The sequence below is a fragment of the Carcharhinus amblyrhynchos genome, chromosome 23 (genome assembly GCF_965287045.1).
Source record: "Carcharhinus amblyrhynchos chromosome 23, sCarAmb.v2.hapA, whole genome shotgun sequence".
In the NCBI taxonomy this organism is placed as follows: domain Eukaryota; kingdom Metazoa; phylum Chordata; class Chondrichthyes; order Carcharhiniformes; family Carcharhinidae; genus Carcharhinus; species Carcharhinus amblyrhynchos.
In genome coordinates, this window is record NC_137346.1 from 660157 (window position 1) to 685836 (window position 25680).

A 25680-nucleotide genomic window follows, 5' to 3' on the forward strand; every position below is an offset into this window, starting at 1 on the left:
CTTCCTCCCCACTCCCCCCTCCTTCCTCCCTCCCTTCCTCCCCCCAGCAGCACCCTCTTGTTCCTGACCCTTAGAGTGAGCCAGTCTAGGGGGTGTGGATGTCTCTTGCATCCCATTATCTACAGGACACTCCCTCTCCCTGATAAGCCTCAGTGTCTGAAGCTCAGAGGCCAGCTCATCTACTTTAAGCTGGAGCTCCTCCAGCAACCAGCACTTACTGCAGACATGGTCACTGGGAAGGACCGTGGGGTCCACCAGCTCCCACATCATAGAGAAACAGCACATCACATGCCCCTCCATCACAGTCTCTTAGTAATTACTGAACACAGTTAAGAAGTCAAACTTACCTGGCCCTTTTCTCCCAAGCCCTTTGATCCTAAGCCCTTACAGCTCACTCTGCTTCCCTCTCACTCCACTGTCCGCTCCCGATGCTGCCCGCTGTCTACAGCAGGCCTCCTTTTAAACTTTGCGCGGTTAAAAAAAATCCCTTCCCACAAAGCCCCGCGGCCCACTTCCTCTGTAGTTTTTAAATCAGAAAACCGTTACTAAGCCCGCGAAAATGTTAACAAAGGTAATCGCTGACCTTCACTCCGCCCGCTTCAGCACTCTGTTCATTCTGCACTCTGTTCAGAATAATGCACTCTGTTCATTCTGCAATCAATGGTTATGCTTTGTATCTATGTATTTTGCCTTTTTTCCAACAGGCATTCCATTTTGATTTACATAGAACATAATTTGCCACAGATTTAATCACTCATCAAATCTATCTGTATTTCATAGATTGCAATGCCCTATTTGCAAGGTTAGGTAAACATGGCAAATGTGTAAATACAAGATAGGGAGGACAGTGCTAATCACAAGGTTCAAGTAAATGTTGTATTGTAATGTTGACATCTCTCAGGAATTGATGGAATTTTTTCACTTTTCTCCTACGAACAGCTTCAGATATTTGGGTGTCATCTGGACAGTGATGAACTTGACAGAATTCCTGATCAAAGAAGAATTCAAGTGCTCATAAAGCTAGCTAATGCAGTTCAAAGAAGAGTGGAGGCACGATACAGAGCCCATCTCTCAAAAGAAAATGAGTTTTCAAACGCTATTACTCTCTAAACATTCTAGGTTACAGCATTCCCTGAAATAGCACATTTCAGTTTCAGTTCAAAATAACCCATTTGTTAATCAAAGGAATATGGAGGAAGGATTGTGTAAATGCCCATTATCTAATTGAATAGTAAAATAGGCTTGAAGGGCTGATACTCATCTTGGTCTAGAATGATCCAGCAACAAAAATGGGGCGATCTTATGAAAAAATTCTGAATCTAGAATGAGCTTGAAAATGGGAGAATTTCAGATCTGTTTCTTCAGCGAGTCCAAATATCAAATCTTATGCATAAAAAATTCCTAAAATTGTTTCTCGTTAGTAGGCAGCAGAGGCTTGGCTTAAATCACTAGGACCCTGACTATTCACATTAAATATGATTTGGAATAGGGATCTCAATGTATTATCTTCAAAAAAAAGATGGTACTAAGGTGGGTGGGACGGTGAGCTCTGAGGAGGATACAGAGATGCTTCAGCATGATTTGGACAGGCTAAGTGTGTGGGCATATGCATGGCAGATGCAGTATAATGTGGATAAATGTGAGGTTGTACACTTTGATAGCAATAATAGGCAGATTTACATAAGAACATAAGAAATAGGAGCAGGAGTAGGCCACCTAGCCCCTCGAGCCTGCCCCGCCATTCAATAAGATCATGGCTGATCTGTCGTGTCTCAGTTCCACATTCCCGCCCTCTCCCCATAACCCTTAATCCCCTTGCCTATCAAAAACCTATCAACCCACGTCTTAAAAATATTTAGCGAGGCAGCCTCCACCACTTCAACGGGCAGAGAATTCCAGAGATTCACCACCCTTTGAGTGAAGAAGTTCCTCCTCAACTCCAATCTAAACCGCCCCCCCTTCATCTTGAGGCTGTGCCCTCTAGTCCTACTGTCCTTTCTGAGCGGGAAGAGCCTCTCCACCTCCATCCTATCCATCCCATTCATCATCTTATATCTCTCAATGAGATCTCCCCTCATTCTTCTAAACTCTAACGAGTACAAGCCTAGTTTATTCAGCCTCTCCTCATAGTTCAACCCCCTCAACTCCAGTATCAGCCTAGTAAACCTCCTGTGCACTCCCTCCAAGGCCAAAATATCCTTGCGTAAGTGCAGCGACCAAAACTGCACACAGTACTCCAGCTGCGGCCTCACCAGTGCCCTATACAGCTGCAGCAAGACCTCCCTACTTTTATATTCAATCCCCCTCGCTATGAAGGCCAGCATCCCATTTGCCTTCCTGACCACCTGCTGCACCTGCAGGCTGGGTTTTTGCGACTCATGCACGAGGACCCCGAGGTCCCTCTGCACCGTCACATGCTGCAGCATTTCACCACGTAAGTAATAGTCCTTCCTACCATTATTCCTACCAAAGTGGACCACCTCACATTTGCCAACATTAAATTTCATTTGCCAGTTCCTGGCCCATTCGCCCAGCCTATCTAGATCCTTCTGCAGACTCTCCACACCCTCCGCACAATTTGCCGTTCCACCAATCTTGGTGTCATCAGCAAATTTCGACACCATACGCTCGGTTCCCTCCTCCAGATCATCTATATAAATGGTAAATAGCTGAGGCCCCAGCACCGACCCCTGGGGCACTCCACTGGTCACCAACCACCAATCCGAATAGCACCCATTAACCCCCACTCTCTGCCTCCTATTTGACAGCCAATCCTCTATCCACGCTAACACCCTACCCCCAACTCCATGCCCCCTGACCTTCTGTAATAACCTCTTGTGAGGCACCTTGTCAAACGCCTTCTGAAAATCAAGAAACACCACATCCACTGGCTCTCCTCTATCCACCGCCCTAAACACATCCTCATAGAACTCCAATAAATTTGTCAGACACGACTTCCCCTTAACGAAACCGTGCTGCGTCTGCTCTATCAAACAATTCTCCTCAAGATGCCACGCTATTTTCTCCTTGATCACGGATTCTAACATTTTACCTACAACAGACATTAAACTAACCGGCCTATAATTCCCTGCCTTTTGCCTGCCACCCTTCTTGAACAACGGCGTAACGTTAGCCGTTTTCCAATCTTCCGGCACTTCCCCGGAATCCAGCGACGTTTAGAAAATAATCACCAAGGCATCCACTATCACCTCCGCCATTTCTTTCAGAACCCTTGGATGCATTCCATCTGGTCCTGGGGACTTGTCCACAATCAGTCCCTCCGGTCTGTTGAGCACCGCCTCTCTAGTAACAATAATGTCATTCAGGCCCTCCACTCCTACCATCTTTCCATCGCTAACACCCGGCAAATTATTCACGTCCTCCTCCGTGAAGACCAAAACAAAAAAGTTATTCAAGGCCTCAGCCATTTCCCCATCCCCTACCACTAAGTCCCCCCTCTCATCCTCTAAGGGTCCAACGTTCACCCTAGCCGGCCTCTTCCTTTTTATCTATTTATAAAAACTCTTGCTATCCTTTTTTATATTAAGTGCTCGCCCAGCTTCATAGTTTATCCTACCCTTCTTTATCAACTTCTTTGTCATTCTTTGTTGACATTTAAATCTCTCTGGGATCCTTTTTGCCATCCTTTCTGGGATGGCATCTCTACCATATGAGGAGAGACCAAGTTTTCTCGGATTATATTCATTGGAGTTTAGAGGAATGAGAGGGGATTTCATAGAAACTTATAAAATTCTAACATGGTCCGGCAGGGTAGATTCAGAAAGAATGTTCCCAATGGTGGGGAATCCAGAACTAGGGGTCATAGTTTGCGAATAAGAGGTAAACCTTTTAGAACTGAGGTGAAGAGGAATTTCTGGTAAATGTGTGGAATTGACTGTCACAGAATGTAATTTAGGCCAAAACATTGTGTGATTTCAAGAAGAAATTAGATATAGCTCTTGGGGCTAAAGTGATCAAGGGATATAGGAGGAAGGAGGGGATCAGGATATTGAATTTGATGATCAACCATGATCAAGATGAATGGCGGAGCAGGCTAGGGGATTTCCATAGTAACTTGATTACTGTGTGAATGTAAGCCTACTTATGACTAATAAATAAACTTTATTTGAAGGGCCGAAAGGCCTGCTCCTAGTTTATGTATTTCTAGAATCAGCAGAGGGCGCATTTGCACATATGCACCCTGCAGCTTTCAGGCAGGCCTAAACCCACAACCATGGGGCTTCACATCTATTTGCAACTACGTCTCCACCCCTGGCTGGACAGATTGTCCCCGTTCCTCCCCCCCACCCCACCAGCCACACCGATCGACACTGTTCCTCCCCAGCCACTGAACACCATGGGAGGTGGCAGTTGTCCACCACTCCCCATGATTACCACCCCCTCAGGCCCCATCCCCTTGTCACTGCCCAGTGCCAGGGTGCAGATAGACAAAGGGAGAAGCAACGTTGAGATGGCAGAAGAAATTCAAGAAAGGTATAACATCAACAATGTGGGCACCACCCCCTTACCCAGCCTCCTGGGGGAGATCTCAACGGCCTTCAGCTCTACCGACAAGGCCATCACATCTGGTTCTTCTCAATAGAGAGAACCTCCTCTAGTGAGGCCATGCAGGCAACTGAGCTTGGACAATTCCATCCTGGGCTTGCTGATTATTTAAATTCCTATTAAAATAAATTGAAGTAATTTATTCAGCCTGGCACTAGATATCCAGTGCTGGCAAGATTGCAAAAGGTGAGAAATCAAGCATAAACCTGATTTCTCAACTCTCACGATCTTACCAGCTCACCCAGCCCATTGGCCAGAAGAGCACAATAGTAAAATGGACTCCATGGTGCTTTTTGGGCTGAGATTATGGTATGTTATGTGGTAGACGGTGTTTGCATGCTCAAGTTCATGGCTCTCTGAAAGTGGCCACACAAATTGATAAGGTGGTAAAGAAAATGTATGGCGTGCTTGCCTTTATTGTTTGGAGCAATGAGTACAATAATCAGGATGTTATGTTGCAGCTTATGTTGTGTTGTGTTATGTTGTGGCCTGGGTAAGGCCACACTTGAGTATTTGCATTCAATTCTGGTTACATTACAGGATGTGGAAGCTTTTAAAAGGATGCAGAAGAGGTTTACCAGGATGCTTCCTGGATTAGAAGATATGAGCTATAATGAAAGACTGGACAAACCAGGCTTGTTTTCTCTGGGGTGGCAGAAGCTGAGGGGAAACCTGATAGAAGTCTATAAAATTATGAGGTGCACAGATAGAGTTGCCAGCCAGAATCTTTTTCCCCCAAGTTGAAATATCTAGCACTAAGAAACATGGACTTAAGGTGAATGGGGAAATTCAAAAATGTAAGGGACAAATGATTACAGGAAGTGATAAGTGTCTGGAACATTGCCAACAGTGATGGAAGCAGATATGAATATTCAAGGAATAGAGGGATATGGACTGTGCTCATAGGAAGATTTAGTATAGGTACAGGGATATTTTACTGCAATTCTAGTGTTCTTGAGGGCACACCTTAAGCATCGTGCACAGCTTGAGTCCTTATCTGAGGAACAATGTCCTTGCTATAGACAGAGTACAGCAAAGGTTTAACAACACTGGCGAATGTCTGGAACGAACTGCCAGACGTAGGTGTAATTTTGCCTATTAAAAAGCATTTAGTTACTAGGTACAATGGGTATGGATATGGGGCAAATGCAGGCAACTGGGATTAGCCTACAGGTTTTAAAGAAGCACACCACAGACAAGTTGGGCAGAAGGGTCTGTTTTCATGCTGTAACCCGACTATGACAAAAGATTGGTGGAATAACAAATTGTAACGAGGACCAGACAATAGAGCACTTGGAGATTTAGAGAGCTGGCAGATGGAGTTTAATCCAGAAAAATGAGGTAATGCATTTGGCATGTTTAATACAGATGGGAAATATAAATGACTTAACTATTGAATATTGATAGGCAGAGGGATCTGGTTGTGCAGATACCTAGAAATAACTACAGCACAAACAGGCCCTCCAGCCCACAAGTTGCACTGATCATATCCCTACCTACTAGGCCTACCTATAACCCTCAATCCTATTAAATCCCACGTATTCACCCAGAAGTCTTAGAAGACCCTAACAAATTCACCTCCACCACCAACCACCAACCACAGCTGATTCCACTCACCCACCACCAAGTGAAAAACTTACCCCGACATCTCTGTATACATGTCATTGGATACACAGATCATTGCAAGTTGCAACATAGATGAAGGGAGTCAAGGGAGCATACAGTATGCTTGCCTTCAACTGGGGTGTGGAGTTTAAAAATTGACAAGTCATGTTGCAGCTTTATTGAACCTTTGTTAGTAGGCTGCACTTGGAACAGTATTCAACTTTGGTTGCCCTACCACCAGAAGGAGGTGCAAGCTTTGGAGAGGGTACAGAAAATATTTACCAGGATGTTGCCTGGTATGAATGGCATTAGCTATGAGGTTGGATAAACTTGGGTTTGTTCTCAGGAACAACACATTGTGGGGTGTGACCTGAAAAAGGTTAAAAGATTGAGTGGCATATACAAGTGGATAGTCAGAAGCTTTTTCCCCCAGGGTGCAAGTGTCAATTACTAGAGGGCATAGGTTTATGGTGCAGGGGCAAGTTTTTTTTTTTATAGTGGTGGGGACCTGGAACTCTGCTGGGGGTGGTGATTGAAGCAGTGACTTCTAAAGGCATCTTGACATACATCAGTAGGGTGGGAATAAAGGGATATGGTCTCCTGAAAAGTAGGGGGTTGTAGTTTTCAGGTCAGGCTGCAGTCAGTCCAGGCTGTGAGAAATGCTCTGGGAACTTGTGGTGGGTGGGATTTCATTTTAATCATGAAGCATTTGGGTTCTTCATTAATATTAAGGAAATCTGCCATCCTGTGGTCTGGCCAAATGTGACTCAATGAGGGCAACTTTAGAATTCCCTATTCAGTCAAAGGGCAGTTACGAATGAGCAATAAATGTTGGCCTTACAAGCAACATCCAAAATAGATATCCTCAAAATTGGAAGGAAATGTACAACCCCCACTTTGCTATGGGTTTGCAGGCCCATCAATGTCATCAACTTGGAAATTAATGACACCCAAATCCCAAGAACAAGAAATGTGTCCAACCATTAACCACCAGGTTGACCATGATATTAACATTAAGGATAAACAGGACAGAACAATCAATCATTGCCAAAACTTTTATTATCTACAATGCTTCATGAATCAAGTTCAGCTTACTCATTACAAAAGATGCATACAGTGAATTTTAAAATTACACTGCAAAGACAAAAGTGCAAATCAATGCTCAAAACTTTCATTGTCCACCACGCAGCCGCAAGACCAAGTGCAAGGTGGATTCCTTCTGGATATTATAATCAGACAGAGTGCGGCCATCTTCCAGCTGCTTCCCAGCAAAGATCAGACGCTGCTGGTCAGGAGGAATACCCTCCTTGTCCTGAATCTTGGCTTTGACATTCTCAATTGTATCACTGGGCTCAACTTCAAGGGTGATGGTCTTGCCAGTCAGGGTCTTCACAAAGATCTGCATTCCACCACGGAGCCGCAAGACCAAGTGCAAGGTTGATTCTTTCTGGATATTGTAGTCCGAGAGGGTGCGACCTTCTTCCAGCTGCTTCCCAGCAAAGATCAGACGCTGCTGGTCAGGAGGAATACCTTCTTTGTCCTGAATCTTGGCTTTGACATTCTCAATTGTATCACTGGGCTCAACTTCAAGGGTTATGGTCTTACCAGTCAGGGTCTTCACAAAGATCTGCATTCCACCACGGAGCCGTAAGACCAAATGCAAAGTGGATTCCTTCTGGATATTATAGTCGGACAAAGTGCGGCCATCTTCCAGCTGCTTCCCAGCAAAGATCAGACGCTGCTGGTCAGGAGGAATACCCTCCTTGTCCTGAATCTTGGCTTTGACATTCTCAATTGTATCACTGGGCTCAACTTCAAGGGTGATGGTCTTGCCAGTCAGGGTCTTCACGAAGATCTGCATTCCACCACGGAGCCGCAAGACCAAATGCAAAGTGGATTCCTTCTGGATATTATAGTCGGACAAAGTGCGGCCATCTTCCAGCTGCTTCCCAGCGAAGATCAGACGCTGCTGGTCAGGAGGAATACCTTCTTTGTCCTGAATCTTGGCTTTGACATTCTCAATTGTGTCACTGGGCTCAACTTCAAGGGTTATGGTCTTACCAGTCAGGGTCTTCACAAAGATCTGCATTCCACCACGCAGCCGCAAGACCAAGTGCAAGGTTGATTCCTTCTGGATATTATAGTCAGAAAGGGTGCGGCCTTCTTCCAGCTGCTTCCCAGCGAAGATCAGACGCTGCTGGTCAGGAGGAATACCTTCCTTGTCCTGAATCTTGGCTTTGACATTCTCAATTGTGTCACTGGGCTCAACTTCAAGGGTGATGGTCTTACCAGTCAGGGTCTTCACAAAGATCTGCATTCCACCACGGAGCCGCAAGACCAAATGCAAAGTGGATTCCTTCTGGATATTATAATCGGACAAAGTGCGGCCATCTTCCAGCTGCTTCCCAGCAAAGATCAGACGCTGCTGGTCAGGAGGGATACCCTCTTTGTCTTGTATCTTGGCTTTGACATTCTCAATTGTATCACTTGGCTCAACCTCAAGGGTGATGGTCTTGCCAGTCAGGGTCTTCACAAAGATCTGCATTTTGAACTGAAAAAAATTATAAAAATTAGCCTCTTCGCGGAAATAGAAGCCGATTACAAACCGGAAGCCGCTATTGAAGCTGCGCCATCAGTTCAGCCGCCACCGGAAGCCGGGCGCCATTACCAGCCTCAGGGAACTCGACGGTGCCCAGCCCGGGACTCCAACTATCCCTCAGGCCGCCACTGTTTTAAAGGTCAGCCAACAGCCGCTATAGTTGACAATGCGGCCGTATCTAGTTCCCGGGCCGCAGTACCAGTGTTTCCCACCCTCCCCCAGCCACAGTACCCAACCCCAGGTTCACCTAGCCGCAGCGCCCAGCCCCGGGCTCCTTTTGTCTCCCCCGACCGCAATGCCCGGCCACAGCCTACTCTGTCTCCCAGGCCCCAGACTCCCTTTGTCGTCGTCGTCGTGCCTCCCCCCGCCACTCCCAAAATCCCGTAGCCGCAGTGCCCAGTTGCACTGACCTTCTTCACACAAACGCTACTCCTCCACTCGACCGGGATCTGAGTGCCACAGCTCCGAGCGGCTTTTTATAACCCACGGAATAGGGCAGCTTGCTCCTTCCGCACTAAATATAGTGCCAACTTCTTATCGCATAGAGAAACGATTTTAGTTTTACCGCACTTTAGCAGTGCTGTGCTAAATGTGAACAGAGATTTCTGATTATATAAAAACTGAACTTTGAATTTTTTTGCGATAAACATTCAGCACTAACCTCACAGGCGGACTGATTTGCAAATGTTCAGTGCAGTGAGATGGCCTTACATAAGTCCCGCCTCTTAGCGCTCTGATTGGCTATTTGCCTGTTTATCTGAATTCTGATTGGTTACTGCTTGTCGTACGGCACAATGGTTGTCAATCAAACGCCGCTTTCACCCAATCAACAATCGCCGCGTTTCCCTGCGTCATCACTGCCACTGCGTGATCAGCTCGTGGGCCGGCGGCAGCTGTGGCGGTGAGTCAGCTGGGGGAGGGGAGGGCGGAGGGGGATATGACGGGAAGGGGAGGAAGTACGAGGAGGAGGGAGGAGGGGTGTGGGGGGAGAAGGGGGAGGGGGTATGGGGGGATGGGAGGGGGTATGGGGGAGGGGCATGAGGGGGAGGGGTGGTGGTTGTACATGAGGGGGAGAGCGGGACATTGTTTAGCTACAAACGTCCTGTAAAATACTTCTAATTGACTGTAGAGTATGTGGTCTGAATTGTATAAATGTTAATTTCTAGAAACTAGACAGTTAACATAAAGGGATTTTAAACATTTGTATTGGGTCTGAATTCTGATTTAAGCTCAGTGGCATTCAAGTCAAGCCACAAAATAACAAGAACACTCCCTTGTTTGGAATGTGGTATGGTTGCCATGGATGATTATCCATGGTGATTTCAATGCAATGAGGTGTTTCTATGTAAAGCACAACACAGTCACTTCTCACAAAGGCAAAAATATGCTGAAGTTATCACAGAAAATGCTGTATGCTTCTAGCACTTTCTAAGTTTTTACCTGTCATGCTGATTCAGGCAGAAACCAGGAAATCCGGAATTGAAACTTGTCTCCATTCTGGAATGTATGGTGACACCACCCTACTCTTTAATAAAGCTTTGTATATTTGTGAAATGTTTTGTTCTCAGATGAAACTAAGTCCAAAAGGAGCTGCCATATAGAAATCTTTCTTTTATGCACATTGTTTTTTTTTCAAAAATTAAACTTTCAGAAAATCACAGAATGATTCTAACATGAGGAGGCCATTCAGCCTGCCATAGCACTGATCCCTGTGGTACACCGCTGGTAGCTGTGTTCAGTCTGAAAATTTTCCATCCACCATCACCCTCTGTCTTCTATGAGCTACATGATGTGGAGATGCTAGCGTTGGACTGGGGTAAACACAATAACAACTCTCTCGACAACAGGTTAAAGTCCAACATGTTTATTTGGTAGCAAGTGCCATTAACTTTCAGGATTTTCCCATTCATCAGGTGAGTCACTGTGTTCTATGATACAGCCAGTTATTTATCCAATTGGCCAAATTTTCCTCTATCCCACATCTCCTTACTTTCTTCATGAGCCGACCATGGGGAACCTTATCAAACGCCTTACTAAAATCCATGTGTATGACATCAAGTGCTCTACTTCATCTACACACTTAGTTACTTCCTCAAAGAATTCAGTCAAGTTTGTGAGGCAGGACTTACCGCTCACGAAACCGTGCTGACTATCCCATATTAAACTGCATCTTTCCAAATAGTCATAAATCCTGTCCCTCTGGACCTTTTCCATTAACTTACTGACCACTGAAATAAGACTAACCAGCCTATAATTACCAGGATCATTCCTATTTCTTTTCTTGAACAGAGGTACAATATTTGCCACTCTCAAGTTCTCTGGCACTAACCCCGTGGACAGTGAGGACCCAAAGATCAAAGTCAAAGGCTCTGCAATCTCATCCCTTGCCTTGCAAAGAATCCTCGGATATATCCCATCTGGCCCAGGGGGACTTATCCACTCTCAGGTTTTTCAAAATTGCTAATACAGCTTCCCTCAGAACATCTACCTCCTCCATCCTATCAGCCTGTATCACACTCTCACCCTCAAAAACATGGCCCCTCTCTTTGGTAAACACTGAAGAAAAGTATTCATTCATCGCCTGTCCTATCTCTTCTGACTCCATGCACAAGTTCCCACTACTATCTTTGACCGGGCCTAACCTCACCCTGGTCATTCTTTTATTTCTCACATAAGAGTAAAAAGCCTTGGGGTTTTCCTTTATCCGATGCTCCAAGGGCTTCTCATGCCTCCTCCTAGCTCTCCTAAGCCCTTTTTTAAGCTCATTGTGGGAATACTGTGGGAATTCTATGATCTCATTGCAGTAATTGACTCCTTGATTAATATTTCATACCATCGCCTCCTTTGCAATCTCTACCTATCATCTAGCCTGAAGAATCTATACCCTGGAATATTGAGCTGCCAATCCCCTCTCAATCATGTCTCTGTGATAGCAATAATATCATACTCCCAGCTGTTAATCAGTGCCCTTAATTCATCTACCTTACTCATAAGATGCCTTGCATTAAGATAAATGCTATCTGACTATGCTATATTCTTTTGTGCCTTAACATGTCCATCTTTTGACTCGATTTGATTTTTGTCACATGTATTAATATACAGTGAAAAGTATTGTTTCTTGCACATTATACAAACAAAACGTACTGTTCATAGAGAAGCGAATGAGAGAGTGATAAATGCAGTGTTACAATCATAGCTGGGGTGTAGAGAAAGATCAACTTAATGCAAGGTAAGTCCATTCAAAAATCTGACAGCAGCAGGGAAGAGGCTTCATCAATCATCATCATCAAGTCTGCACCCAGGCCCTATTCCCCTAAGCCCATTTATTTACCCTGCTAATCCCCTGACACGAAGGGACAAGCTGTTCTTGAGTTGGTTGGTATGAGACCTCAGAGTTTTGTATCTTTTTCCCGAAGGAAGAAGGTTGAAGAGAGAATGTTCGGGCTGCATAGGCTCCTTAATTATCCTGGCTGCTTTGCCAAGGGAGCAGGAGGTGTAGACAGAGTCAATGGATGGAAGGCTGGTTTGTGTGATAGATTGGACTACATTCACAATCTTTTGTAGTTCATTGCAGCCTTGTGCAGAGCAGGAGCCATACCAAGCTGTGATATAACCAGAAAGAATGCTTTCTATGGTGCATCTGTAAAAATTGGTGAAAGTCATAGCTGACATGCCAAATTTCCTTAGTCTTCTGAGAAAGTAGAGGCGTTGGTGGGCTTTTTTAACTATAGAGTCAGCATGAGGGGACCAGGACAGGTTGTTGGTGATCTGGACACCTAAAAACTTGAAGTTCTCGACCCTTTCTACTTCATCCCATTGAGGTAGACAGGGGCATTTTCTTCTTTATGCTTCCTGAAGTCAATAACAATCTCTTCATTTTGTTGACATTGAGGGAGGGATTATTGTTGTCGCACCAGTTCACCAGATCCTCTCTTGTTCCTGTGCTCTGTCTCATCATTACATAGAACATAGAACACTACAGCACAAACAGGCCCTTCGGCCCACAAGTTGCACCGATCACATCTATACCTACCAAGCCATAGAATATCTGTAACTTCCAATGCCGTTAGATCCCATATACTCATGCAGAAGTCTTTTAAAAGACCCCAGTGGGTTCGCCTCTACCACCATCGACAGCAGCCGATTCCACTCACTCACCATCCTCTGAGTAAAAAACTTTCCCCTAACATCTCCCCTGTGCTTGCTTCCCAGCACCTTAAACCTGTGTCCTCTCGTAGCGACCATTTCAGCCCGGGGAAATAGCCTCCGAGAATCCACCCTATCTATTCCTCTCAACATTTTATAAACCTCTATCAGGTCGCCTCTCAACCTTTGTCTCTCCAGGGAGAAGAGACCTAGCTCCCTCAACCTGTCTTCATAAGGCATGCCTCCCAATACAGGCAACATCCTTGTAAATCTCCTCTGCACCCTTTCAATAACTTCCACATCCTTCCTGTAGTGAGGTGACCAGAACTGTGCACAGTACTCCAAGTGGGGTCTGACAAGGGTCTTATAAAGTTGCAGCATTACCTCCCGACTCCTAAACTCAATCCCTTGATTAATGAAGGCCAGTACACCATACGCCTTCTTGACCACATCCTCCACCTGCGAGGCCGATTTAAGAGTCCTATGGACCTGGACCCCAAGATCCTTCTGCTCTTCAACCCAGCTAAGACTCCTACCCTTGATATTGTATTCCTTCTTCCCATTGGTCCTGCCAAAATGGACCACTACACATTTATCCGCGTTGAAGTCCATCTGCCGCTTCTCCGCCCAGTCTTGCATCCTATCTATGTCACGCTGCAACTTCTGACACCCCTCCAGACTATCCACAACACCATCAACCTTCGTATCGTCGGCGAACTTACTAATCCATCCCTCCACTTCCTCATCCAGGTCATTTATGAAAATGACAAACAGTAAGGGTCCTAGAACAGATCCCTGGGGCACTCCACTGGTGACCGACCTCCATGCAGAAAAAAACCCATCCACAACCACTCTCTGCCTTCTGCAGGCAAGCCAATTCTGGATCCACAAGGCCAAAGCCCCTTGGATGCCATGCCCTCTCACCTTCTCAAGAAGTCTTGCATGGGGGACCTTATCAAACGCCTTGCTGAAGTCCATGTAAACCACGTCCACCGCTCTTCCTTTGTCAGTGTGTTCAGTCACATTTTCAAAGAAGTCAACTACGCTCGTAAGGCATGACCTGCCCTTGACAAAGCCGTGCTGACTATTCCTGATCATTCTAAACTTCTCTAAATGCTCATAAATCCATCAACTTACCAACCACTGAGGTCAGACTCACCGGTCGGTAATTTCCCGGGCTATCCCTGTTCCCTTTCTTGAAAATAGGAACCACATCCGCAATCCTCCAATCCTCCGGAACCTCTCCCGTCTCCATCGACGATGCAAAGATCATCGCCAGGGGCTCTGCAATCACTTCCCTCACCTCCCACAGTAACCTGGGGTACACCCCATCCGGTCCCGGCGACTTATCTACCTTGATAGAATTTAAAAGTTCCAACACATCCTCTTTCTTAATATCCACATACTCAATCTTTTCAGTCTGCCGCAAACCTGTAGTACAACCTCCCAGATCACTTTTCACCGTGAGTACCGAGGCAAAGTACTCATTAAGCACTTCTGCCATTTCTTCCAGTTCCACACAGACCTTTCCCCCTTCATCTTTTATAGGTCCTATCCCTTCTTTTCTCATCCTTTTACTCTTCACATATTTGTAGAACGTCTTGGGATTCTCCTTAATCTTACCCGCCAAGGCCTTCTCATGTCCCCTTCTGGCTCTCCTAATTTCCTTTTTTTTTAAATTTCCTTTTTTTTAAAATTTCCTTTTTAAGCTCTCATTGTTTGAGATCCAATCCACTATGGTGGTGTCGTTCGCTAACTTGAATATTGAATTGGAGGGGAGTTTGGCCACACAGTCGTAGATTTATAAGGAGTATGGTAGGGGGCTGAGACCACAGCCTTATGGGGCTCTGGTGTTGAGGATGATCGTGGAGGAGGTGTTGTTACCTATCCTTAGCAAAACATGGTTTTGTGAAGGGGATATCATGTCTCACGAACTTGATTGAGTTTTTCGAGGAAGTGACGAAGATGATTGATGAGGGTAGTGCAGCGGATGTTGTCTACATGGACTTCAGTAAGGCATCTGACAAGGTCCTTCATGGCAGACTGGTGCAGAAGGTGAAGTGGCATGGGATCAGAGGTGAGCTGGCAAGGTGGATACAAAACTGCTTGGTCAAAGAAGACGGGGTAGCAGTGGAAGGGTTCGTTTCTGAATGGAGGGCTGTGACAAGTGGTGTTCCTCAGGGATGGGACCTTTGCCGTTTGTAATATATATAAATGATTTGGAGGAAAATGTAACTGGATTGATGAGTTAAGTTTGCGGACGACACAAAGGTTGGTGGATTTGCGCATAGTGATGAGGACCATCAGAGAATACAGCAGGATAAAGATCAGTTGGAGACTTGAGCGAAAAGATGGCAGACAGAGTTTAATCTGGAGTTTAATGTGAGGTAATGCATTTTGAAAGATCTAATACAGATGGGAAATATACAGTAAATGGCAGAATCCTTAAGAGGATTGATAGGCAAAGGGTTCTGGGTGTACAGGTACACTCTCACTGGAAGTGGCAATGCAGGCAGAGAAGGTAGTCAAGAAGACGTACGGCATGCTTGCCTTCATCAGCTGGGATATTGAGTTTAAAAATTGGCAAGTCATGTTGACGCTTTAAAGAACTTTACTGAGGCTGCACTTGGAATATAGTGTTCAGTTCTGGTCGCCACACTACCAGAAGGATGTGGAAGCTGTGGAGAGGGTAAGAAAAGATTTACCAGGATGTTGCCTGGTAAGGAGGGCATTAGTTATGAGGAGAGGTTGGAGAAACTTGGTTTGTTCTCACTGGAACGATGGAGGCTGAGGGGAGACCTGATAGAAGTCTACAAGATTATGAAAGGCACGGACAGAGTGGATAGTCAGAAGCTTTTTCTCAGGGTGGAAGAGTCAATTACTAGAGGGCACAGGTTTAAGGTGCAAGGGGCAAGGTTTAAAGGAGATATATTAGGCAGATTTTTTTTTACACAGAGAGCGGTGGGTGCCGGGAACTCATTGCCGGGGGAGGTAGTGGAAGTCGATACGTAGTGACTTTTAAGGGGCGTCTTGACAAGTACATGAATGAGATGGGAATGGAGGGATATGGTCCCCGGAAGCATAGGGGGTTTTAGTTAACATAGAACATAGAAAAATGACAGCACAAACAGGCCCTTCGTCTCATAAGTTGCGCAGATCACATCCCTCTTTTAAGTCGGGTAGCTTGGTCGGTGCAGGCTTGGAGGGCCAAAGGGCCTGTTCCTGTACTGTAACTTTCTTTGTTCTTTATTCTTACTGATGGTGGTCTGTGAGTTAGGGTCCAGTCGCAGAGGGAGGTGCTGAAGCCCAGGCCATGGAGTTTGGAGGTGAGTTTCGTAGGAGTAATGGTGTTGAAGGCTGAGCTGTAGTCAATAAATAGAAGCTTGACATGGGTGTCTTTGTTATCTTGGTGTTCCAGGGTTGAGTGCAGGGTCAGGGAGATGGTGTCCGCTGTGAACCTGTTGCAGCAGTAGCAAACTGAAGTGGATCCAAGTAATCCGGTTTGCCGGAATTGATTTGAGATATAACTAGTCTCTCAAAGCACTTTATAATGATGGATGTCAGAGCCACCGGATGATAGTTATTAAGATACGCTGCTTGGCTTTTCATTGGTACCGGGATGATGGTCTTTTTGAAGCAGATAGGGACCTCAGATTGTTGTAGAGAGAGGTTGAAGATGTCTGTGAATACCTCCATCCGCTGATCAGCACAGGATCTGAGTGCATGTCTGGGTATTCCATCTGGGCCAGTCGCTTTCTGTGAATTGACCTTCAAGAAAGCTGCTCTGACATCTGCAGTGGTGATCCCAGATACAGGTCCATCCAGGTTCATATAGGTTCATCTTAACTCTGCCTTCCAGACTGACTTGGGTTTTCTTCTATATTTAGCTGTGTATCACAATTTACTGGACTTCCACTCCATATCCCATCCCAAACCAAACCCCCCCGCCCCCTCAACGGCACCAACAAACCTCACCACAAGGATGTTGGTCTGTTGGTTCCATTCCGGTTCAGATGCAAACTGTCTGACTTGTACAGTTCCCACCTTCTCCAGAAATAGATCCAGGAAACTCCTGCACCCTCTCCAAAGCCTCCACATCCTTCCTAAAATGTAGTGCCCAGAACTGAACACAAAAGTCAGGGAGGCACAGTTGCACAGTGGTTAGCACTACTACCTCACAGCTTCAGGGACCTGGATTCAGTTCTGGCCTTGGGTCATTGTCTGTGCGGAGTCTGCACATTCTCCCTGTGTCTGCGTGGGTTTCCTCACGGTGCTCCGGTTTCCCCCACAGTCTGAAAGACGTGCTATTTAGGTGCATTGGCCATGCTAAATTCTCCCTCCGTGTACCCGAACAGGCACTGGAGCGTGGCGATTAGTGGATTTTCACAATAACTTCATTGCAATGTTAATGTAAGCATACTTGTGACACTAATAAATAAAACTTAAACTTATAAACAATACTACGGCTGAGGCTTAACCAGTGATATTGTAAAATGTTGGTGTAACTTGCTGGCTTTTATATTCTGACTTTATTTCTATAAACAAGAAATCCATACATTAAACATAAGAATAAGTTAGGAACTCAGGAATCTTCCAACTGATTTTGTAGGTTAAAGTTTAAGGCAGCGATGAATCAACAGGAAGAACAGCACCTCGTGCAGTGCTGTGACTGCCTTGTCATCATGAATAAGCAGCTGTTTTCAGATTGCACTGATAGATAGCTTTGTGAAATTTGTTCTTAATATTGTCTCTGGGATCAATGTCAGTGCCAGCTTCTTAAAAAACCTTTTGTTTTCTTTGTCAGAATTTGCTTTTATGTGCTCAATATAACAGTAATTTTTCGGGGGTCAGACAAAGTGTAACAAGACTCTGAACAAACAGAAGTTTGCTGCTGCTGTTTTCCAATTACACTATTTGAATTCTACCCAATGCCTGAATTCCACAGCAGAATATTGACTCTCCCACCATCTGAAAGATTATAAAGCAATAAGAGAAGGTGAACACTACTCAGTGAAAGTAGCATTTACAGTAATTGCCTTAATGTTTTCAATGTCAAAACCGTGAAAATGCCTTTCTCTCTTTGCTCTTAACATAAAATTGGTTCCTGAGGCACACACTCTTGCTGCTTATCTGATGGTGGGCTGCCACAGAATGACTTGCAATAGACATTCACAGGTTGTTAGTTACACTGGACAGTTGGCCCACAACTGTATCTGCTATTTACAGATATCTTCCAACTTGTATGTAACTGACTAAACTATCAAACAGTCATACCAGAATGTATCCAAAAATTTTCCTTATGCATTCCAGACTGTAACTTAAAATAAATTGTTCTTGGGATGTTGGTGATGCTGACAAGGCTGTATTTTTGTTGCCAATCGTCAGCTACCTTGAATAGTGAGGCGACGAGCTGCTTCTGGATCAGTGTTTGTTTTAGCTAGCGGGCACATAGTGTAGGACAGGACAGTGTTGGAAAGACATTTAGTTGTGATAAATTCTCAGTGGGTTACTTTTGGGTCAATTTCTCTTCTGATGCAAGTGATCTAAATTTATTGAAATTGATTCACAACTTGCAGGTTGAACGTAATCTGACAACCTTTTGACTGTAAGAAGTCTCACAACACCAGGTTAAAGTCCAGCAGGTTTATTTGGTAGCACAAGCTTTCAGAGCACTGCCCCTTCATCAGGTGAGTGGGAGTTGTGTTCACAAACAGGGCATATAAAGACACAAATTCAATTTACAAATAATCAAGTCTTAAAGATACAGATAATTTGAGTGGAGAGAGGGTTGACCACAGGTTCATCAGGCGAATGAGGCTGCGGGAGTTCTTCCACAAACCCTAAGAGACCAACAATGAGACAGCCAATGAACTGAAACAGCTGACAGCTGCAGCAACCAAAAAGGAAAGTGTCGAATTGGACTCCTCCGCAAGTCCGCTGCCCTCGACTCAACATGTATGCCCAAGTCATCAGGAGGTGCGTCAATGCCAGTTACATCAGCTGCACTCACAAGACAACCTTGAATGTCACTCAAGCACAACACAACACTACCTGCACTCTCAAGACCAACTGCAACATTGTCATCAAATCAGCAGACAAAAGAAGGGTCATCGTCACATTGAACAGAATGGATTACTGCAAGGAAGTGTATCGACAACTGAACAACGAGGAACACTACAGACAGTTACCCGCAGATCTGACCAAAGAACGCACCCATCAACTCAACAGACTGATCAAGACCTTTGATCCGGACCTTCATCCCGCGTACACCCTGTGTTGGAGATTTCTACTGCCTGCCGAAGATACACAAAGCCAACACACTTGGTCATCCCGTCGTGTCGGGCAATGGGACCCTGTGCAAGAACCTCTCCGGCTACGTCAAAGACATTCTGAAACCCATTGTACAAAGAACACCCAGCTTTTGTTGCGACACTACGGACTTCCTACAGAAACTCAGCACACATGGAGCAGTTGAACCAGGGACACCCCTTGTCACAATGGATGTCTCGGCGCTCTACACCAACATCCCCCACGACGATGGCATTACTGCAACTGCCTCAGTACTCAACGCTGACAACTGCCAGTTTCCAGATGCAATTTTACAATTCATCCGCTTCATCCTGGACCACAATGTCTTCACCTTCAACAACCAGTTCTTCATCCAGACACACGGAACAGCCATGGGGACCAGATTCGCACCTCAATATGCCAACATCTTCATGCACAGGTTCGAACAAGATCTCTTTACCACACAGGACCTTCAACCAATGCTACACACTAGATACATTGATAACATTTTCTCCTTTGGACTCATGGGGAACAATCACTGAAACAACTATATGATGACATCAACAAGTTCCATCCCACCATCAGACTCACCATGGACTATTCTCCAGAACCAGTTGCATTCTTGGACACACCCATCTCCATCAAGGTCGCCTCAGAACTTCACCTTACTACAAGCTCATGGATAGCCTCACAGATAACCACAAGCTCCATTTCTCCAGCTTTCACCCTAAACATATTAAGAAAGACATCCCCTCCAAGCCCTCCGTATACACAGGATCTGCTCAGATGAGGAGGATCACAACAGACACCCACAGACTCCAAAAGATGCCCTCATAAGAATAGGATATGGCGCTCGACTCATCGGTCGACAATTCCAACGCACCACAGCGAAAAATTGCACCGACCTCAGAAGACAAATATGATGGACAAAGGACCCTTCGCTGTCCAGTACTTCCACGGAGCGAGGAAGCTATGACATCTTCCCAGTGCCTTCAACATGTCGTTGATGAAGATGAACATCTCGGCAAGGCCATCTCCACACCCCCACTTCTTGCCTTCAAACAACCGCACAACCTCAAACAGACTATTGTCTGCAGCAAACTACCCAGCCTCCAGGGGAACAGTGACCACAACACCACACAACCCTGCCACAGCAACCTCTGCAAGACGTGCTGGATCATCGACACGGATGCCATCATCTTACATGAGAACGCTATCCACCAGGTACACAGCATGTTGAACCTAGTCAGGAGGAAAGGGAAGGTGTACAAAAGGTTCAGGGAACTAGGAGAGGTTAAGGATCTTGAGGAGTATAAGGACTGTAGAAAGGAGCTTAAAAGGGAAATTAGGAGAGCCAGAAGGGGTCATGAGAAGACCTTGGCGGGTAAGATTAAGGAGAATCCCAAGGCCTTCTATAAATATGTGAAAGGTAAAAGGATGAGAAGAGAAGGGATAGGACCTATAAAAGGTGAAGGGGGAAAGGTCTGTGTGGAACCAGAAGAAATGGCAGAGGTGCTTAATGAGTACTTTGCCTCAGTATTCACGGTGGAAGCTGATCTGGGAGATTTTGCTACGGATTTGCAGCAGATGGAAAAGATTGAGTTTGTGGATATTAAGGTGGAGGATGTGTTAGAACTTTTGAATTCTATCAAGATAGATAAGTCGCCGGGACCAGATGGGATGTACCCCAGGATACTGTGGGAGGCGAGGGAAGTGATTGCAGAGCCCCTGGCGATGATCTTTGCGTCGTCAATGGAGACGGGAGAGGTTCCGGAAGATTGGAGGATTGCGGATGTAGTCCCTATTTTCAAGAAAGGGAACAGAGATAGCCCGGGAAATTACCGACCGGTGAGTCTGACCTCAGTGGTTGGTAAGCTGATGGAGAGGCTTCTGAGGGACAAGATTTACGAGCATTTGGAGAGGTTTGACATGATCAGGAATAGTCAGCATGGATTTGTCAAGGGCAGGTCGTGCCTTACGAGCCTGGTTGAGTTCTTCGATAATGTGACTGAACACATTGACGAAGGAAGTGCCGTGGATGTGGTGTACATGGACTTCAGCAAGGCGTTTGATAAGGTCCCCCATGCAAGACTTCTTGAGAAGGTGAGAGGGCATGGGATCCAAGGGCCTTTGGCCTTGTGGATCCAGAACTGGCTTGCCTGCAGAAGGCAGAGAGTGGTTGTGGATGGGGCTTTTTCTGAATGGAGGTCAGTCACCAGTGGAGTGCCCCAGGGATCTGTTCTAGGACCCTTGCTGTTTGTCATTTTCATAAATGACCTGGATGAGGAAGTGGAGGGATGGGTAAGTAAGTTCACTGATGACACGAAGGTCGGTGGTGTTGTGGATGGTCTGGAAGGATGTCAAAAGTTGCAGCAGGACATAAATAGGATGCAGGACTGGGCGGAGAAGTGGCAGATGGACTTCAATGCGGATAAATGTGTAGTCGTCCATTTTGGCAGAACCAACGGGATGAATGAGTACACTATCAAGGGCAGGAGTCTTACTAGTGTTGAAGAGCAGAAGGATCTTGGGGTCCGGGTCCACAGGACTCTTAAATCGGCCTCGCAGGTGGAAGAGGTGGTCAAGAAGGCGTATGGGGTACTGGCCTTCATTAATCGAGGGATTGAGTTTAGGAGTCGGGAGGTAATGCTGCAACTTTATAAGACCCTTGTCAGGCCTCATTTGGAGTACTGTGCGCCGCTCTGGTCGCCTCACTATAGGAAAGACGTAGAAGCTATTGAAAGGGTACAGAGGAGATTTACAAGGATGTTGCCTGGACTGGGAGACATGCCTTATGAAGTTAGGCTGAGGGAGCTGGGTCTCTTTTCCCTGGAGAGACGAAGGTTGAGAGGCGACCTGATAGAAGTTTATAAAATGTTGAGAGGGATAGATAGGGTGGATTCTCAGAGGCTATTTCCCCGGGTTGAAATGGTCGCTACGAGAGGACACAGATTTAAGGTGCGGGGAGGAAAGTACAGAAGTGATGTTAGGGGTAAGTTTTTCACTTAGAGGGTGGTGAGTGAATGGAATCGGCTGCCGTCGGTGGTGGAGGCGAACTCGCTGGGGTCTTTTAAAAGACTTCTGGATGAGTATATGGGGTTTAATGGGATTGGGGGTTATAGATAGGTCTATAGATTGGTAGGTGTTGATGTGATCGGCGCAACTCGTGGGCCGAAGGGCCTGTTTGTGCTGTAGTGTTCTATGTTCTATGTTCATATACTCTTATAACTCGACCAATGTTGTCTACCTGATACCCTGCAGAAAAGGATGTCCTGAAGCACGGTACATTGGGGAGACCATGCAGATGCTACGATAACGGATGAATGAACATGGCTCGATAATCACCAGGTAAGACTGTTCTCTACCTGTCGGTGAACACTTCAGCAGTCATGGGCATTTGGCCTCTTATCTTTGGGTAAGCGTTCTCCAAGGTGGCCTTCATGTCACACAACAGCGCAGAGTCGCTGAGCAGAGACTGATAGCCAAGTTCCGCACACATGAGGACAGCCTCAACCAGGATCTTGGGTTCATATCACACTATCTGTAACCCCTATGACTTGCCTGGACTTGCAAAATCTCACTACTTGTCCTGTCTGGAGACAATACACATCGCGTTAACCTGTGCTTAACGTTCTTTCCACTCACATTGTCTGTACCTTTAAAAGACTCACATTCCAATCATTATTCTGTGAATTGAGTTTGTGTCTTTATATACCCTGTTTGTGAAACTCCCACTCACGTGACGAAGGAGAAGCGCTCCGAAAGCTAGTGGCATTTGCTACCAAATAAATCTGTTGGACTTTAACCTGGTGCTGTGAGACTTATTACTGTGCTTGCACCAGTCCAACGCCGGCATCTCCACATCAGCATTTATTGCCCATACTTAATTGCCCTTGAGAAGGTGGTGATGAGTTGCCTGTTTCAATTCCTGCAGTCCATGTGGTATAGGTACACCCATAGTACAGTTAGTGGTGAGTTCCAGGAATGACAATATATTTCCAAGTCAGGGTGGTGACTTCCAGGTGGTGGTGACTCCTTCCACTGCTGCCCTTGACCTTATAAGTGGCAAAAAGTTTTGGGTTTGGAAGGTACTATCTAAGGAGTTCCTGCAGTCTTTATTGTGGATGGTACACTATGTGTTGGTGGTGGAGGAGTGAATATTTATGGATAGGTGCCATTCAAGTGGAGCTGTATTGCCCTGGATGGTGTCAACTCTCTTGAGTGTTGTTGGTGCCGCAGTCATCCAGGCAAGTGGAGAATATTCCATCACACTCCTGAATTGTGCCTCGTAAATGGAACACAGGCTTTCTGGAGGTGAGTTACTTGCCACAGGATTCCAACTTTTTGATCCACTCTTGTAGCTGCAGTATTTATATGGCTAGTGCAGTTCAGTTTCTGGTCAATGGTAACCCTCAGGATGTTGATAGTCAGGGATTCAGCAGTGGCAATGCAATTGAATGTCGTGGGGCAATGGTTAGGTTCTCAATTGTTATAGATGATCATTGTCTGGCATTTGTGCAGCACAAATGTTACTTGCACTTGTCAGCCCAAGCCTGGATATTGTCCAGGTCTTGCTGCATTTGAACATGGACTGCTTCAGTATCTGAGGAGTCACGATTGTGCAGTCAACAATGAACATCCAACTTCTGACCTTATGATGGAAGGAAAATCATTGATGAGGCAGCTGAAGATGCTTGGGCCAATGACACTACCCTGGGGAACACCTGCAGTGATGTTCAGAAACTGAGAAGATTGACCTCCAACAGCCACAGGCATCTTCCTTTGTGCTAGGCATGAGACCAATCAGAGGAGAGTTTTCCCCGATTCTTATTGAATCCAGTTTTGCTGGGGCTCCTTGATGCCATATTCAGTCAAATGCGGCTTTGATGTCAAGGGCAGTCATAAGAACATAAGAACATAAGAAATAGGAGCAGGAGTAGGCCATCTAGCCCTTCGAGCCTGCCCCGCCATTCAATAAGATCATGGCTGATCTGTTGTGGCTCAGTTCCACTTTCCCGCCCTCTCCCCATAACCCTTAATCCCCTCTCTTATCAAGAACCCATCAACCCACTTCTTAAAAATATTTAGCGAGGCAGCCTCCACCACTTCAACGGGCAGAGAATTCCAGAGATTCACCACCCTTTGAGTGAAGAAGTTCCTCCTCAACTCCGTTCTAAACCGCCTCCCCTTTATCTTGAGGCTGTGCCCCCTAGTCCTACTGTCTTTTTTGAGCGGGAAGAGTCTCTCCACCTCTATCCTATCCATCCCATTCATCATCTTATACGTCTCAATGAGATCTCCCCTCATTCTTCTAAACTCTAACGAGTACAAGCCTAGTTTATTCAGCCTCTCCTCATAGCTCAATCCCCTCAACTCCGGTATCAGCCTAGTAAACCTCCTCTGCACTCCCTCCAGGGCCAAAATATCCTTGCGCAGGTGCGGCGCCCAAAACTGCACACAGTACTCCAGCTGCGGCCTCACCAATGCCCTATACAGCTGCAGCAAGACCTCCCTACTTTTATATTCAATCCCCCTCGCTATGAAGGCCAGCATCCCATTCGCCTTCCTGACCACCTGCTGCACCTGCAAGCTGGGTTTTTGCGACTCATGCACAAGGACCCCGAGGTCCCTCTGCACCGTCGCCTGCTGCAGTTTTTCGCCACGTAAGTAATAGACCTTCCTACCATTCTTCCTACCAAAGTGGACCACCTCACACTTGCCAACATTAAATTCCATTTGCCATTTCCTGGCCCATTCGCCCAGCCTATCTAGATCCTTCTGCAGACTCTCCACACCCTCCGCACAATTTGCCTTTCCCCCAATCTTGGTGTCATCAGCAAATTTCGACACCCTGCACTCGGTTCCCTCCTCCAGATCATCTATATAAATGGTAAATAGCTGAGGCCCCAGCACCGACCCCTGGGGCACCCCACTAGTCACCAACCGCCAATCCGAATAGCACCCATTGACCCCCACTCTCTGCCTCCTATTTGACAACCAATCCTCTATCCACGCTAACACCCTACCCCCAACTCCATGTCCCCTGACCTTCTGCAATAACCTCTTGTGAGGTACCTTGTCAAACGCCTTCTGAAAATCCAGAAAGACCACATCCACCGGCTCTCCTCTATCCACTGCCCTAGACACATCCTCATAGAACTCCAGTAAATTTGTCAGACACGACTACCCTTTAATGAAACCGTGTTGCGTCCGCCCTATCAAGCAATTCCCTTCAAGATGCCTCGCAATTTCCTCCTTAATGACGGATTCTAACATTTTACCTACCACAGACGTTAAACTAACCGGCCTATAATTCCCCGCCTTTTGCCTGGCACCCTTCTTAAACAACGGCGTAACATTAGCCGTTTTCCAATCTTCCGGCACTTCCCCGGAATCCAGCGACGTCTGGAAAATAACCACCAAGGCATCCACTATCACCTCCGCCATTTCTTTCAGAACCCTCGGATGCATTCCAT

At 46.0% G+C, this 25680-nt stretch overlaps 3 protein-coding genes across 4 annotated transcripts in view; 2 read left to right on the plus strand and 1 right to left on the minus strand.

Annotated features, from left to right (window-relative positions):
- LOC145357389 (uncharacterized) overlaps positions 1–1726 on the plus strand; it is a 160690-nt gene extending 158964 nt beyond the window's left edge. The window contains exon 19 of the mRNA XM_080210708.1: positions 940–1726. Within this exon, the coding sequence (XP_080066834.1) occupies positions 940–1110 (171 nt within the window). The 3' untranslated portion in view covers positions 1111–1726. The remainder of the gene's footprint in view (positions 1–939) is intronic.
- A 5486-nt stretch (positions 1727–7212) lies between these two features.
- On the minus strand, positions 7213–8147 carry LOC145357335 (polyubiquitin-B). Its single transcript, XM_080210589.1, has one exon. It carries the CDS (start codon positions 8030–8032, stop codon positions 7343–7345), a length of 690 nt encoding a protein of 229 aa, XP_080066715.1. The 5' UTR covers positions 8033–8147; the 3' UTR covers positions 7213–7342.
- Positions 8148–9182: 1035 nt separating this feature from the next.
- Positions 9183–25680, plus strand: part of LOC145357336 (uncharacterized) — a 57415-nt gene continuing 40917 nt past the window's right edge. Inside the window, exons 1-2 of one of the 2 annotated variants that reach the window (XR_013889286.1) lie at positions 9183–9671; positions 22466–22552. Coding sequence is in view for 1 of the 2 variants with exons in the window: in XM_080210591.1 (XP_080066717.1) it covers positions 20051–20428; positions 22466–22480 (393 nt within the window). In the remaining variant the exon portion in view is untranslated. Of the gene's footprint in view, positions 9672–18689; positions 20429–22465; positions 22553–25680 lie in introns of those variants that run through there. The other variant, XM_080210591.1, reaches the window with a different exon arrangement.